Source organism: Brachycentrus maculatus, unplaced genomic scaffold, assembly GCF_059751285.1.
Source record: "Brachycentrus maculatus isolate JH-2025_06_01 unplaced genomic scaffold, ASM5975128v1 h1tg000060l, whole genome shotgun sequence".
Classification (NCBI taxonomy): Eukaryota; Metazoa; Arthropoda; class Insecta; order Trichoptera; family Brachycentridae; genus Brachycentrus; species Brachycentrus maculatus.
In genome coordinates, this window is record NW_028280814.1 from 340,001 (window position 1) to 355,710 (window position 15,710).

At 31.5% G+C, this 15,710-nt stretch overlaps 3 protein-coding genes across 4 annotated transcripts; 2 read left to right on the forward strand and 1 right to left on the reverse strand.

The window, feature by feature from the left end:
• The first annotated feature begins 626 nt into the window (after positions 1-626).
• LOC148311628 (ATP synthase F(0) complex subunit g, mitochondrial-like) lies at positions 627-1,853 on the forward strand. Its single transcript, XM_088256306.1, has 2 exons — positions 627-777; positions 1,502-1,853. Exons 1-2 carry the CDS (start codon positions 738-740, stop codon positions 1,759-1,761), a joined length of 300 nt encoding a protein of 99 aa, XP_088112432.1. The 5' UTR covers positions 627-737; the 3' UTR covers positions 1,762-1,853.
• A 5,029-nt stretch (positions 1,854-6,882) lies between these two features.
• LOC148311629 (mitochondrial import receptor subunit TOM70-like) lies at positions 6,883-9,964 on the reverse strand. Its single transcript, XM_088256339.1, has 2 exons — positions 8,135-9,964; positions 6,883-7,791 (listed from the first exon to the last, which is right to left on the reverse strand). The coding sequence occupies exons 1-2, from the start codon at positions 9,640-9,642 to the stop codon at positions 7,629-7,631; spliced, it is 1,671 nt and encodes a 556-aa protein (XP_088112465.1). The 5' UTR covers positions 9,643-9,964; the 3' UTR covers positions 6,883-7,628.
• A 1,270-nt stretch (positions 9,965-11,234) lies between these two features.
• On the forward strand, positions 11,235-15,230 carry LOC148311630 (DNA replication complex GINS protein PSF1-like). 2 transcript variants are annotated; one of them, XM_088256340.1, is made up of 3 exons: positions 11,235-11,404; positions 13,742-13,806; positions 14,666-15,230. In XM_088256340.1, exons 1-3 carry the CDS (start codon positions 11,333-11,335, stop codon positions 15,117-15,119), a joined length of 591 nt encoding a protein of 196 aa, XP_088112466.1. In that variant the 5' UTR covers positions 11,235-11,332; the 3' UTR covers positions 15,120-15,230. The 2 variants fall into 2 exon arrangements, with proteins under 2 accessions (XP_088112466.1, XP_088112467.1); XM_088256341.1 differs by lacking the exon at positions 11,235-11,404 and adding an exon at positions 11,557-11,826.
• The last annotated feature ends 480 nt before the right edge of the window (positions 15,231-15,710 follow it).

The following is a 15,710-nucleotide window of genomic DNA, read 5'->3' on the forward strand; positions in this document are numbered from 1 at the left end:
CTTCTGCAGCACCCCCCAAATGCGAAAATTTTAAAAACGCCTAGCCAGACTTCCAAAACGTCCAGAAAGGGGCGCTGGCACCCCCGATAAGAAACATAACTTCAGGAAGTGGTGGACACTCCTTCTGTCCTTTTAAAATATTGTGTTTTCTGGAATTTTATATATATTATAGTAAGTCAAAAAAATTACCATTACCATTTACCGTTGTACGGCTGAGTTGAGTAACCATTATTAAACTGAACTTTTGAACTCAACTAAACGCCTAAACTCTTTTTATAAATGTCGCGTTTTAGCCGTGACCTTTCTATTTTTGTTTACACTGAAATAAATAAATTTAGATAGTGAAATATCTTCTTTGTAATATTAATATTATAATTTTGAAAATATGTAATACAACAAATTTCAATATCAATACCATTTAACCTGAAAAATTAATGATAAATATTTCGGCGGGTGGATTCGACATTCAGCCGCGGCGAAGTCACGCCCAGCCGCGGCGAAGTCACGCCCAGCCGGGAGTTTAGTACTAGTAGCCGTTTACGTCACTTCCGGCCGCTAGCGAATATCACTTCCAGCCATAAAAAATCGAGGTAGTTGGCGGTCTTTATATAAATAGTTAGTCTGTGGTCTGTGTGCATAGGTTATAACATTAGTTAGTCTGTGGGTTATAATACTTATTTTTCGACCGAAGCCATTATATCGTCCATTTCTGATAATTTCTCATCAATTCGATTAAAATGGCATCCCTTGTTGGAAAACTCCCGGGTGTAATAAACGGTGAGTATCGATTGGATGAATCGTATTCCCGAAAATTATTATCAAGAATTATGTAACATTTTTTAAAATCATCTTTCTACATATTTTTCGATTCTATTCAAGCTTAGATTTTGAAATTATTTTGTTATAAACGGCATTTTAATATATTTTACACGATATTGAAATTCATGTTCTTCATCTCCTACAGAAGATAAGGTTCTTTGACAAGTGTATGGAAATATTCATCATTTGCCTGAGAAAACAAAAAACGAAAATTCACTCGTTTGAAATTGTTCAATTTACAGGATTTCAAAACTATTCAACTTCAAAAAGTAAACATAAGTAAAATGTTCGATTTGTGTCTTGTCACACATTCTTACTTCTATTGTAGTTTATGGAACTGAAGCTATATTTGGGCTATATCGCTGTTGATTGGGTCAAATGGTGAAGTGTATTTTTTATTATAATTTGGTGCAGCTAACTAACCATATTAAAAACAATAATAAAATAAATTGTGTGAGCATGCGCTAGGTGAGGTTGGATTCGCAGTGTACAAATTATGTTATAAAATATTCTCATCACTTTGCCCCATTTGACGACGTTTAAACTATGTTTCTCAGACCTGCCCTGTGTGCTTAAATTTAGTTTACTCATAAGATGACACTTTGTGCCGCACTTTCTCACATTGCCATAAACAGTTTTTGAAATGTACTTTGAGAAATCTAATATTGTGTTGGAATTTCAGGTCTCATCGCTCAGGGAAAACCGAAATTCAATATTTTCTTGAAGTATGCTAAAGTTGAACTTACCCCACCAACTCCGGGTGATATTCCTGCCATCAAATCCGGATTGGGAAAACTGATGAACAGTGCTAAGACAGGCAAGTGGAAGGAACTCACAGTAAAGGAAGCGACACTCAACACTTTGGTTGGAGCTGAAATACTGTTTTGGTTTTATATCGGTGAATGTATTGGAAAACGACACTTTGTTGGGTACAAAGTCTAAATCCTTATATCCTTTCGCTTCCGTTATTACCATCAAATTGAATGTCAGCTGGCAAATTATTATTGTTTAATAAATAAATAGTATATACTCTACTCTTATTTATTTTATACCCTATGACAATATACATAATATAGTGGATAATCAATTTTTTACTTAGTAAATATGTACCACTATTTCTTAAAATCTACTGTGACACATGTTTCGATGCATTCCGCATCATTTTCAAATACCATATGGTGTTTGAAAATGATGTGGTATTTACTAAGTAAAACATTAATTAAAAATGGATAGATTTTACCGCAAAGTGACAAATCAATTAATGAGATAATCAAATTAATAGAGAGATGACAAATTTGAAAAAAATTCAATAAAATTCAATATTTAAAGTGAGATAACTGAAAGGTAATGAAATTAATTATAATTTTTAACATTGTGGGAAGTGAACTGATACAGCCTTAAAATGACAATTCAGTAGAGAATAATTCTGTGAATTTAAAACATGTGTTGCAGAATTCAGTTGAGGGTAGGAAGTATTTCTCTCGGCAGGGACCGTGTATTGGAAGCTAAAACACATATGTTTGCAAGATTTGGGCATGATGCAAACACATGTGGGACTACATGCTTTGCAACAAGGAAAGGTCGACCCCTTGAGAGGGGTTTTTTGTGAATAACGGGGGGTGAGCCCCCCCTTATTCACACAAAACCTTGACTACGAGGGGAATACAGTCCCCACCTAGTAGCAGGGGAGATAGTGTCTTCGATTCCCTGGGAGTAGATGTGTTTGACCTGCCAGATATATAGATATTTAAAATATAGAGAAAGTAATTTAATAATAAAGACAGGCGGGTGGCGTAGTTGGGTAGACGCTCGACTGCGAAACTGGCTTCGCGGGTTCGATTCCCGCGAATTGCAAAATGAATTCAAGAAAGATTTATTTTCAATTGGTCCGGGCGTTTGTGTTGTATTTTTCATATTCACCTTCCCTATCCTTACTATCCTATCTGCAGACAAGCATCTAAAATAGATGGGCTATCCAAATTTAAAACACAGTAAGGGACATTTTTTTTGTAGTACGTTTTTTTTGCATTTATGGACTAAGTAGACTCTACTTAGTCCAAAAATGCAAAAAAACGTCCCTTACTGTGTTTTAAATTTGGACAGCCGAGATGCTTTGCGGGTTATTCCTTTAAAAAAATAAATTTAGATAATTTATATAGCACCATTTTTGTAAAATACTACCGGAAGTGCACTCACTGTGATTGCTTTGGGGAAAAGGAGATAGTAGAATGTGTAGTTTTTTTTTCTAAAGATCATCTCACTCTCACTATTTCTAACTAGTAATGGGAGAGCATTACACGCCATTGGTCCTGCATATCCTAACTGCTATACAGTTTTGATCAGAGAGCAACTCTTAAGTAAATATGAATTTAAGTTAAGTACTTTTGTTGTTGTTGATTTAAAGAAAAGTTTGAAGTGAAGAGGACATTATGCAGGATGCGGCATGGTCATAGCGTCTTCGTGCCCTGCCTCCGATCACTTGGCGCCAGAGTTGAGTGCATAGTCAGATGTAGCATTTTCCAGTCATGCGGACTACATTCAATGCCTTGTTGGTGGTGACCAGAGTTAGGTTTCCCACCCACGTTAGCTACTTTATTAGCGCAATGAGCGTCTCGCGCGGTACGGGTGACCCCTACTGTAACCTTACTCAACTGTAACCAACCTAAATACCTGTAATTTGTTAATTAATTTATAAATAAGAAAACAAATTTTATCAATAAAATGCAATAACTGTATTATTCTAAAACAACAAAAAATCTATACAAAACAACTATAATACAAAGTGATTACAATGCAATTATAATTATTGATTTTAAAACAAAAATTAGGACCTTTGCAAGGCAATGTGCTAAAAATCAATGTCCCATAATGAGCGCTAAGGTCAACTTATTGAAGGCATTATTGCTTATAGGACTATCACTTCACATGAAAGTATAATTATGGGAAAAATCTGGGTCACAATTTATGTTTTTGATAGGGGGAAAATATAATGTATGTACAAAGTTTTTTTATGTGTTCTGGCTTAGTAATTAGAACCTTGTTTAAAGAAGCTCCTTTGCCTCTAAGCCAATAAAATATTTAGCTGTTATAAATAATGGTTTTTGTACATATGTAGTACCTCACACATTATATCAATTTAATTCTCAATAATGTTAAATTATTGCAAATATTAAAATAATTTGACTATCTGAGAACAAAACAGTAAAAAAGAAAGTTTATAATTAAGACATCACATCAGAATGTATAAATATAGGAATGAAGTGGGTTTTGTTTTAAATAATGTTTCTCTCGGAAGAGTAAATACAATTCTAGGTTAATTTAAAAAAAACTGATGCATAAGAGAGAAAAATTTATATGATAGATTTTATTCACTTTTGCCTCGGTTCCCCAAAAGAACAAAATATGTGTACCTAGAATTGCACTAATAAAATCAAATAGTTAAAATAATATCTAATTGATATTGTTTTCAAACAGAAGAAGGGATATTTAACTTACATAGAGGGACAATTTACAATGTTTAAAAGTATAAAAACATTATTGAACAGAGAAAGAAATACATAATTTTCTTCTAGTTAGCTTTTGGGTACTCCTTTTTACTAAATCAAATATACAGGGTTTATAGTCCAAAATTTTAATGACTTTTTTAAGCACAAAAAAGTAATGTTATGTAAATAATATACACTCACACACATGTTTATATTATTTACGCTAAGATCCGTTTATTATCTGATAAAAATCATGTTTTCCCTTGATGTACGAAGTTGGTTATATAACACACTTGACACATAATTCTAAACCATTATTAAAGATTTTATGATAAAATCATAATGTAGAGTAAGCACTTCCCCTTAGGTTATATTATAAAATAATAAATAAGTTTCACAAGAAATTAACATGAAAATTATGAAGGTTATATTCTCGTAAGGAAGATAAATATTTGAAGCTATGTATTATGTTCATTATACCTCTAGTTTTAGACATTACATTTCATTAATATCGAAATAGATGGATAACAAGTGTTCATTTTCTTTATTCACAAGAAACTGAGTACTTTTTTTCGCTTTGTATAGTTAATTTTTGTAGTTTTTAAAATAAAATGTATTATTTTCATTATTTCTACATCTTAACATCTTATGAATGTAATAAAAATCATACTACACCGTAGTCTTTATATAACCTTTAATTTACTCACAATACTATTATTACACCTGTTTAGCTGAATTGCAAATTCATCAGTGGTCTAGACTATAACACAATTGACAAATACAGTAAAACCTCAATATACCGGACTAATTAGGGGGGGGGGGTGTCCACTAAAGCCGAAAATCTGTTTTATAAAAATATTTTAAAAGAAAATCAATTTTTTTTTCCTTTTAAAATATGAACACTGTATTTAAATATAAATAAACAACACAACACAAACAAAATTCTATACTCGTAGTGAAGTGAAGTTGCTGTTTGATATTGATTTGCTTTTTGTAATCCCGCTTTGAAAAAGGAATTAAATTTTACTTGTAATTTTGAAGTTTTGAGACATAATTTGTGATCATCATGGCCGCCAAAAAATGTTTACATGCGATGACACTCAAATTTACGCATGTATAATATTTTATTTTTTCTTTTACATTGATCGGAATTTGTCCCTTATATTTAAAGTTCCTTAAATAGAGGTCTGTTATATTGAGGTTTAACTTTATTAATGTATTCAAAAATAACTATCAGAAACTATGTGTGATTGTGTAACTAAATGAAGGGTAACCAGATAGTGAATTAAATAGTGAAATAGCTCATTCATCATCTTCCTAAGATATTTAAAAAATATTGTAATTTGATAAAATCGCATGTCACATTTCTCAAGAAATGAATAATTTTGACTTATCAGCAGAAGTAAACAAAATATCAGATATGATAGGTATTGATACATTTTACGGATTTAATAAATTAATGTCTGTAATCCTAATAAATAAATGATATATTCTGTACGTTATTCAAAATACTTTGGCTTGGTGGATAAGAAAAAGTAGGTGATATAAGTGATTGTTAACACCTTGAAAACCTTTCAAAGGACTTGAATTTATATATATATATATATATATATATATATATATATATATATATATATATATATATATATATATATATATATATATATATATATATATATATATATATATGTATATGTATATGTATATGTATATGTATATGTATATATATATATATATATATATATATACATATACATATACATATACATATACATATACATATACATATACATATACATATACATATACATATACATATACATATACATATACATATACATATATATATATATATATATATATATATATATATATATATATATATATATATATATATATATATATATATATATATATATATATATATATATATATAATTATACGGTAGCACAGGTAATGTATTTGTAAAAATAGTCGTGCCAACAAATATTGTAGAATATTTGGGGAGCTACAAGTTCAAGAATGTTAACAATCACAGTTCTGTGAATTTGCATGATATGTGAAGATTTAAAAAAATTCTCATAATTATTAGAGTTAACTACATAAATATATACTTAAATAAAATTTAATATTATCTCTTGATGGCAAAATATTTACAAGGAGTAGCCAGAAGCCTAGACAATGTTTTTTATATTAATGGAATTATTACAGAATATAATTTATATTTGAAGCAATAACTTTGTGTTTTCCATTTCATAATTAAAATATAACTTTGTTTTAAAATCACTATAAATATTTTATTATAACTGTCTACTAGTTTCAAAGCTAACCGCATCTTTTTCAAGTATTAATCGTTGTTAAAAAAAAAAAGCGGTTAGCTTTGAAACCGGTAGACATTAAGTTAAGTTTTAATAAAATATTTATAGTGATTTTAAAACAAAGTTATATTTGAATTATAATACAGAATAAATACAAATACTCAAATTTACAATTTACAATTCTAGAAGGAAAATGTTTCAAGTGCCTAGAATATATTAATTTTCTAGCGTGCTAGTCCGAATATTATAAAAGTTATATCTTTTTTCTATGCAAAGTAATATAATTTGTTGACGACAAATCAGGGGCTTAGAAACAAAGGGGAAAACTACTACAAAACAAGAATTTAACACGAGACAAAAAAAAACATTTTACATTTTGAAAGAAACATGTTTATGTTTTTAAATGTCCAAGATAGACATTTTATATACCTTACAGATGTAAAATTTCGAAAATATGTTTAAGGTGGTTTTTGACCCCATCACCACTGATGGAAAAAAATGCTTTATGATTATTTAGACAGATGTTGATTTACAGTACAAATAATCCGGCACGTAAGCAAATGTTGATTATAATCAGAGTATAACGTTCGAAGAAATAAGAATTGAAATGTGGATACCACCAAATCACACATCTTTAACAACCACATAGCACACATTTATGTACTTCACAGAGGTGTGTCGAGGGGTTAAAATTATTAATATGGAGTTTTTGTCCTTTTGTCTCTAAGCGAAAGTGAACATAGCGTTTAAAAAAATATCAAAAATGTTAATATTTAATGTACACAAAGTGAATCCGCTACATTGTAGCTAAGTTATCCCACAGATATAAAACGACGCTGACAGGATTTCCAGGAGATCTGATGTGAAGTGTAAATATGTGACCAGTTGGCGAATGACAGAAATCAAAGGCAATGTTAAAACTCTTTTGGATTATGAGGAAATCACACCCGAGAAATAACACAACAATGAAGTTAAACTATCTACCCAAGGAATAAAGGAAATAATTCTACGTGGGAGTGAATGTTGTAGGATTTAGTCCCCATCTCTCGGATACTTTAAGTTGCGTGGCGGCGGCATCCTTCAGCGCAAATAGATGCGTCATCTCTGGCTCTGTTCTAGCCAACGCTATAGCCTTTTCAAAGAGAGTGATGGCTTTCTTCAAATTTTGCCTACAAAATAAAATAAAAAAACATATTAAAAAATAATTATAAGCAGACCTGATAAATTACATATTTGACACCAAGTATAAAATCTCCGTAAAAATGATAGAATAACAGCACCACACAGTGGAGGACTGTTATTTTTGTTTATTGACACCTACCAAACTGAAAGTTGTTAAATTATGAGTTATGTATAAACAGAGGCAACTTGTGACCTCTGCATCTATGATGAAAACATTACAAATTAACAAAACTTACAACATTGTTTTAATAAAAATTGAGGATTTTGATTAATTAAAAACATTGAACAGAAGTTAGTGTATATTATCTAAGAAAAATATATAATATTTACCTTTGAACTTCAATAGTGCCTAATGTTTCATAAGCAAAGAGGCATTTATTATCTATGTTAATAGCCTTGGTGATTAGTTTGACAGCTTTCTCAACATCCCTATTTTGTTTCAGCACCATGATGCCTCGGTTGACTAGAACACTGGCATTTTGAGGGTCTATTTCTATAGCTTTGTCAAACAAAGCCTCAGCTCGACTGAAGTCATTCTGATCTGATAAAACTTCCGCATATAGAATGTAAGCTTCCGAGCATTTTGGAAACTTCGCAATAGCATTTTCAAAAGATTTATAAACACTGGACAGATCTTCTGTATTATTAACGAATTTCATGACTGTATATTGTGCGTAACAATTCTGAATGTGGGCTACTGAAGAGTCCGGATTGAGCTCCACGGCCTTGGCAAACTCTTCACTAGCTTCACACACCTTCCCTGTGATCAGGTATGCCTGTCCGCGGTGGTGGTGGACATCCGAGTTGTTCGGGTCCAGTCTGCTCGCAAGTTCGCAGTCTTCCTGACAGTGATCTATGTCTTCTATCTGCATGTACATAGACGCTCTCTTGATCAATGCGTTGACTCTGAGTTTTACTGAACAATTCTCGCTATCTATAACTGTAGTAAAATCTCTGAGGGCTTCATCATACTGACCGAGAAGTAAGTAGAAGGTCCCCCTTAATAACATGGCGTCCAGCTTGTGAGGAGTATTTAAGTTTATTTCTTCCGTACATAAAGTGGTGATGTTGTCATAATCCTGATCTTTCAGTGCCTTTTTTGCCTTGCCAAATCCGGAAGTTGGCTCCTCTTTCCCATTTCCAAGATTGTTCATAATAGGATCTTGGGTAAAGGACGAAAAGTACGTTTTAATGAAATGCTTGGAAGGCATCATTGGAACTTTATCGGCCATGGCTTCTTTAGCGTGTTGTTTTCCAAGAGCTTTCAGAATTCGGTCTGCCATTACCAGAGAGCCGTGAACCTGAAATCCTTCCAATATGCAGGCAGCCGTAACGTCCTCCAGCGCCAAAACTAGATCTAGACTCTTTTCCGCAGCCCGAGACCTTCGTAAAAAGGCGCGAACGTATTTCTCATTCAATGAAAGAGCTTTTGTGCAATCCTCTTTTACATTATCCCACATTTCCCGTTTTTCGTAACACGCAGACCGATTCTGATAGTAAGTTGCCAGGTCGATGGGATGGTCTGGTGGACAGGCTTCGATAGCTTCATTGTACAGAACTATCGCCTCGTCGTAGTTTCCTGCATGAAAAGCGCGGTTTCCAGCGGCCTTCAATTTCGTCGCACGATCGAGAGGTGTTTCTGGTTTTGCTTGCTCTTCGTCCAAAGAAATAGTTTTTTTCGCTGCTACTTCTGCTAAACGCTTCTTTTCAGGGTCTTCGTGTCGGTTTTTCAAATAGAGATAACCTAAACCTATGGCAATCGGTGCTCCGAGCAAAATGGCCAATTGCCATTTGGGGAATGAGCTTCCTGTGCTTCCAGTAGCCATATTTACGAACATAAGTTAAATAGTTATACGTTCATTCATTAAATCAGGCGGTCACTGTTTATGACTTTATAAAATACCAATAAAAATACTATTCGCCAAAGCAAAATCCGTCACAAACCAGAAGACTCGTTTCTCCGAATCCGAATATTTTCATCTTCTTTTTCATTTCTGTTATCTTGGAGTTGTGTTTAGATACATCATATGATCTGGTTAGATCGGTGGTCAATTGTCATTTATGTGGCAAACACACGGTTTACAAATTTTCGGCTGTTTTTTTTTCTTTTTTCGGCATTACTAAGGTATAAAACACATTAAAAAAAATCCAATTCAAAATATTTTTCTCTCAGAAACAAACGCTGTGTGTGCATATTTTTGTATGGCTTTCATGCTTTCGGAATACAAAAAATAATGCCTTCGGAATATTCACGTATATTTGGTTATGCTTAGTTACCCAGTACTAAAATGAAGATAAAAACCTTTTTTTATTCACCTTTCTTTGATAGTAGTTATCACTTTGGCTACCAGAACTTTTATGGTTTTTAATACTAAAAATACCACGATTTTAACACAAATAATTCAAAAGTAAAATCTGTTCGATAATTTATAAACACTTTCTGCCATTATTGAAACAAATTTATTTTAAAATTTCATGTTAAGCGTGACGAAAATATAACTCGGAGTTTAGTTAAATAAATGTATGCAATGTCATAAAAAATATACTAAATATTAACTGCTGCTCGCTTCCAAATGTCCACCTCCTTTTTACGCCATGCGCATAACACTGCGAGTCAATTGGTGACATCACGGAATTAAAAGAAACAGAGTAGGGGTGTGTATTTTTTTAAGAATATCACAGCTTTATACAACTTACTTTTCGTGGAAATAAAATTGGTTTTATGTATTTTACTATCCATCATCTCTTTTTTATTAAGTATTTTTGTAACATAAATTTTAATAATATTACAATTAATTGTCAGGTATAAATGATATATAACTTATTGAAAAAAAACATAATATGAATTAAAATATTTTGCACCAACCTGAAGGAATCCCTAATATACTGTCCAAAATGTATTTGATACTTTTATGAATCTTCTTCTTCTCCTTCTATAGCTTTTCACCCTTTTATTCGAGTGTTCTAGCCTGTATTATTTTTATTTTATTTTTACGTGTACTTGAAATTAGAAAATATTAGTAATCCTGTGAGCGGGGTTTGTTTTATTTATAATGAAAGTTTGATGAGTGTTTTATTTTACATTTATCATACACCTTTACAAATTTAAATAATTATCTTTTAGAAATGAACAAGTTATTTTATATATAACTTGAGATATTAGTTGGAATTGGAATGTTAATGCTGAGAGGTCTGAAAAGAAGCTTGAGTAGCCGTCATGTAACTTTTATAAATAATGACGTGATATCTAATATATCGGATTTTAGTAGGCAGGGGATTTTAGTAGACACTTCACATTTACGTATTCGGATTGAGTGATCGGACTCCGTACCTACTCTGATTATCGGGAATTCAATGAACGCTAGTTTCCCGGGTTACATCAAATATGTCAACATTTTTCTAGTCTATGATTTTTCATCAAATGTCAATTGTACGTAATATTTTTTCTTTGTAATAAGAGATACGAAACTTTATTCGTGCTAATAAAATGTAAAAAAAAAAACACTTTTCTTAAAATCTTAGCTTAAAATGTTTGCCGAGCGAGGTATCGAACTCCTGAAAGATACTGAAAGATGTACAGACACTATACCACCATATAACGTAAGACCTTTATAAGTATTTTAAAAACAGGCGGCAATCGGAGACTTAACTGCTATTTTCCGATACCTCGACTGTAGAGAATGATAAAATATTGAAATAGGTGAAAAAAAGTTCACGTCAATATATACCCTTAAATATATCATCAAATGTATTAATCTTTTGTACTGTCCACATTTGGCTGCGAACAGTTTTGAATTTGAATTTTTTACTTAAAAAAGTAGCAACTTCAATTCCCTCCAAACACTACTAATACGCTCAAACCCTTTACTCTGTGGGTATATTTCTGGATCGCATAATAGCGGTGTAACCGTACTAAAAATAATCTAGTGCAGCCTTCGACATTCACACTTATTTGATTCATTAAAATGTGTGCGAAAGTAGAAGTCGTATAAAAGAAGCACTAAAATGTTATGTATTTTCAGGTATATGTTTATTTATCATTCATATACTTAATACAATAACAAATTGTATTAGGACTCAGAAATCTTTATGAATCTCTCAAAGAGATTGTTGAAAACCACCCTTTTTTATTTTCCTGGTAGAAAGTTCTATAACATGCCATGTCTGTTTCGATTGGCCTACAGATATATGCTCTGTACTGGGATCACATTCATCCATTAAAGCTAAAAAATTGTCAAGATGCATGTAGGCTTCCTTCATATTTTTTATTCTCAGTATGTCTTGACGATTTCAGCCTCTTTTTGCCTTCATTTTCTATTTCATTTGGCTCTTGTTGTTCAATTAGGTATTCAGTCGACAAAAGCTTTGACGGGGATTCAATTAATTCTTCATCTCGGTTGTTGTCGTTTTAGTTAAGTTTATTCATCATTCAAACCATGTCATATGTAAATTCTAGAGATTCTTCAGGCTTTAGACCAGGCATGGGGAACCTTTCTACTTCAAAAGGCCACATTCACTTATCTAATTCAACATGAGGTCGCAGTAAAGAAAACTTTGATACCCTTCCTATAAACTAAATACTTCAATTATATCACAATATAAATGGTTAAAAATGCAGTTAATTTTTTTTTTAAATGCATATTTACAAAAATTGGCATCAGTCAAAAGGCCGCACTAGAATAGTCAAAAGGCCGCACTAGAATAGCCAAAAGGCCGCACTAGAATAGCCAAAAGACCGCATGCGGGCTTAAGGCCGCAGGTTCCCCATGCCTGGTTTAGACGATCACCCATCAATTTAGGGCATAATTTTTTCTAAGATACATTTGGGGTTTCCAGGTGCATTTATCCAAGATTAATAATTCTTTAAAATAAAAATTATCATTACAATATTGCTTAACTGTTGCCATGAATTAAATAATTAACCATGTTTTGAAAATTGGTGGAGTTATTATTATTTTTTTTAAGTTAGTTAGCTTTTGTATTTAATTTCCAAATAACTTGAATCACTTTCCCATCTTTCCCTTTCAAAGCTCTGGGATTTGCAGATTGATAAATTAGTATCGGCTTTAAATTTCAAGCGTCAACTTAGTTATCACCATTAAGAAATGTCAATCGCTTTTTAAAATGTTTTTGTCCAGGAGCAGTTGATTCTCTCTTTGATAAGAATGTACTATCAGGCATTTTTTTCCCATAACAAGCCTGTCTTGTCTAAGTTAAATATTTGGCAAGGAGAAAAAAATCTTCATTTTCAATAATTTTGGAATGTAATATAATAAATTGATTTGCAGCATGTTTACCTGCATTAGCAGCTTCTCCAATTAATTTCATACCATGCAAAGAATATCTCATTTTAAATTTTTCGAACCAGCCCTCGCTTGCTAGAAACTCCACATAAGAATCTTCTTTTAGTCGAATCTTCATCAAAATAAAGAAAATATGCAAGCGTGGAAAAAATATGTTTATCGAAAAAAGTCGAGGGCCACCTGTACTTTCATCTCAAATATTTGCATACCATTGACTTAATCCGTTAGGTGTCTTAACTTCTGTATTACTTTACAGGTGAAAATAAAAAAAATATTATTTGATCATCAATAGAATATTTGATTCTATTTTTTTTGCATTCCATATTTAATTAGAAAAATAATAAAGTGTATTTTCAAAGTCAACAAATTCCATTGCATGGTTCTAATTTAATGTTTATTACTATCTCTTATATATTGAGGTCAGATGAGTAAGTCATTTTACGATTCTAGCCTGATTGTATGTGGTTTTTTTTTTTATTTCGAAATAAGGTGTTCTTGAAAATTATTGACAATTTAAACTTTTTTAGTTCCATTATTTTTTTGCAAAAGTAATATACTAAAATAGACTTATATAAATTTATGTTTTTTAAATATAAAAGAGAAAACTTGTTATTGATATACATTTTGTTTTTAGGATGATGCTGTACGAAATATTATACAAGAAATGGATATTTTGTTCAAATCTAATATGAATGATGCGTATGTATCTATTTTGTTATTTATTAATAAGAAATGATATTAGAATACAATTCTAAATACAAATATAATATAATGCTTGTAAAGATCTCACGGCTTGTAGGAAACTCGCTTGCATATTGTGGGTATTAATTGTACACCTGACCGTTATCTAAAACTAACACTCATGTTAAAATAAATAATATACTTCACTTATGTTTTATAATAACGCCAATAAGCTCTATCGTTTAAAGGGCATCCCATACAAATATTTTTTTGTCAATTTTTGCACTGCCGCAAAATACATTACAATGATATTCCTAAACAATGTAGTTTTATTTATTTCCAATTGGGTATCATTACAAAATGCCAAGTAAATTATTATTTAAAAAGCCACAACACACTCGGTACTATTTTTATTGAAATCTGTAAATAAATAAGTCAGATTAATTGCATATGTGATTACTATATACAATTGTATAACTTTTACCATTCTGTCCATTATTCAATATTGATATTCCATTAATTTTTTAAAGATGTATATATGCAATGTTGGTGGATTCCTTTAATGTGCGAGTAGTTGGTTGATGGATTTGAAAGTATGGCTGATAGTTGCACTATCAGTTTTTCAGAAATTTGTGAAGTATATATAGCTTACTCCATTTCAATATAGGAAACATTCATTCTGAATTAGCTCAAATGTATTTTTTTGGAAAGAGAGTCTGAAATAGCTTTTTTTTAATGCTTCTTTTTAACCAACTGATTATCAACAATTTATTATTATTTATTCTGTCATACGCTGGATTATTCACGCTATGAATGGAATATCAATATTATAACTGTCCCAACTTGAAATAAAACATGTATTTATTTTTAATTTCAGAAATGCTACATCGGATAATCGCGCGCTGTGGTCTACAGTTCAAGTGAGGCACACAGCTCTTGAGCGAAACAAAAGATGTCTCCTTGCCTATATGTACAATAGACTGATGAAGATCAAGTCGATGAGATGGGATTTTGGACCAGTACTTCCAATAGAAATTAAAGAAATGCTATCCGAAGAAGAATTTAAATGGTTTTCTAAGTACTCATCCACATTGGCGACGTTTATGCGATCTCTTGGGCAGGAGATTGGATATTGGGGGATCGATCTCACTGAAAATATTAAACCTCCAAAATCTCTATACATTGAAGTACTCTGTCTTACCGACTATGGGAAATTGGAGTTAGAAGATGGTGATGTTGTATTCCTCAATAAAGACAGTCGACATTATTTACCTACCACTGAATGTCAAACACTGATTCGTCAGGGAATATTAGAAGAACTCATATCGTAAAAAAATATTTTACTCTTCTATTTTTATTCCAATTTGATACTTTTATCTAATAATTTTTTTCCTTCTTTTATTTTATTTGGATATATAAATTACATTGAATTTTAAAACCAACAACTTGTTTTTACTGACTTAAGTTTTTTTTATGTATGTGAAGGAAGCGAGGAGTGTATGTCAGGACAGAAGAGTGGCGCTCCATCCTCCTACTCCTGCGAGGAAACGGCGTTATGGTAGTAGTAGTATTAGTTCACTTTCGGATTTTTTTAAAATCCTAAACTCGGAATAGGAGAAATATCGGATTCGACATGATTTACATATAAAAATATTTTTTATAAACTCTTGATTTTTTTAAATATAATTTTTATTTGCAAAACTCGATATCTATTACAAATGCAATTGCTGTTTTTTGAAAAGCGAATATTGCAAATAAATAAAACTATTATTGTATTTAAAATACTATTAAAATTTATTTAAAAGAAAAAGACCGTATAAAAAACGTATCATATCCGATATTCCACCTGAATGCTCTATTCCGAATTTGGAGTAAAGAATTCCGAAAGCAGTATACGATAAATGCCGCGCGTCCGTAAGTAC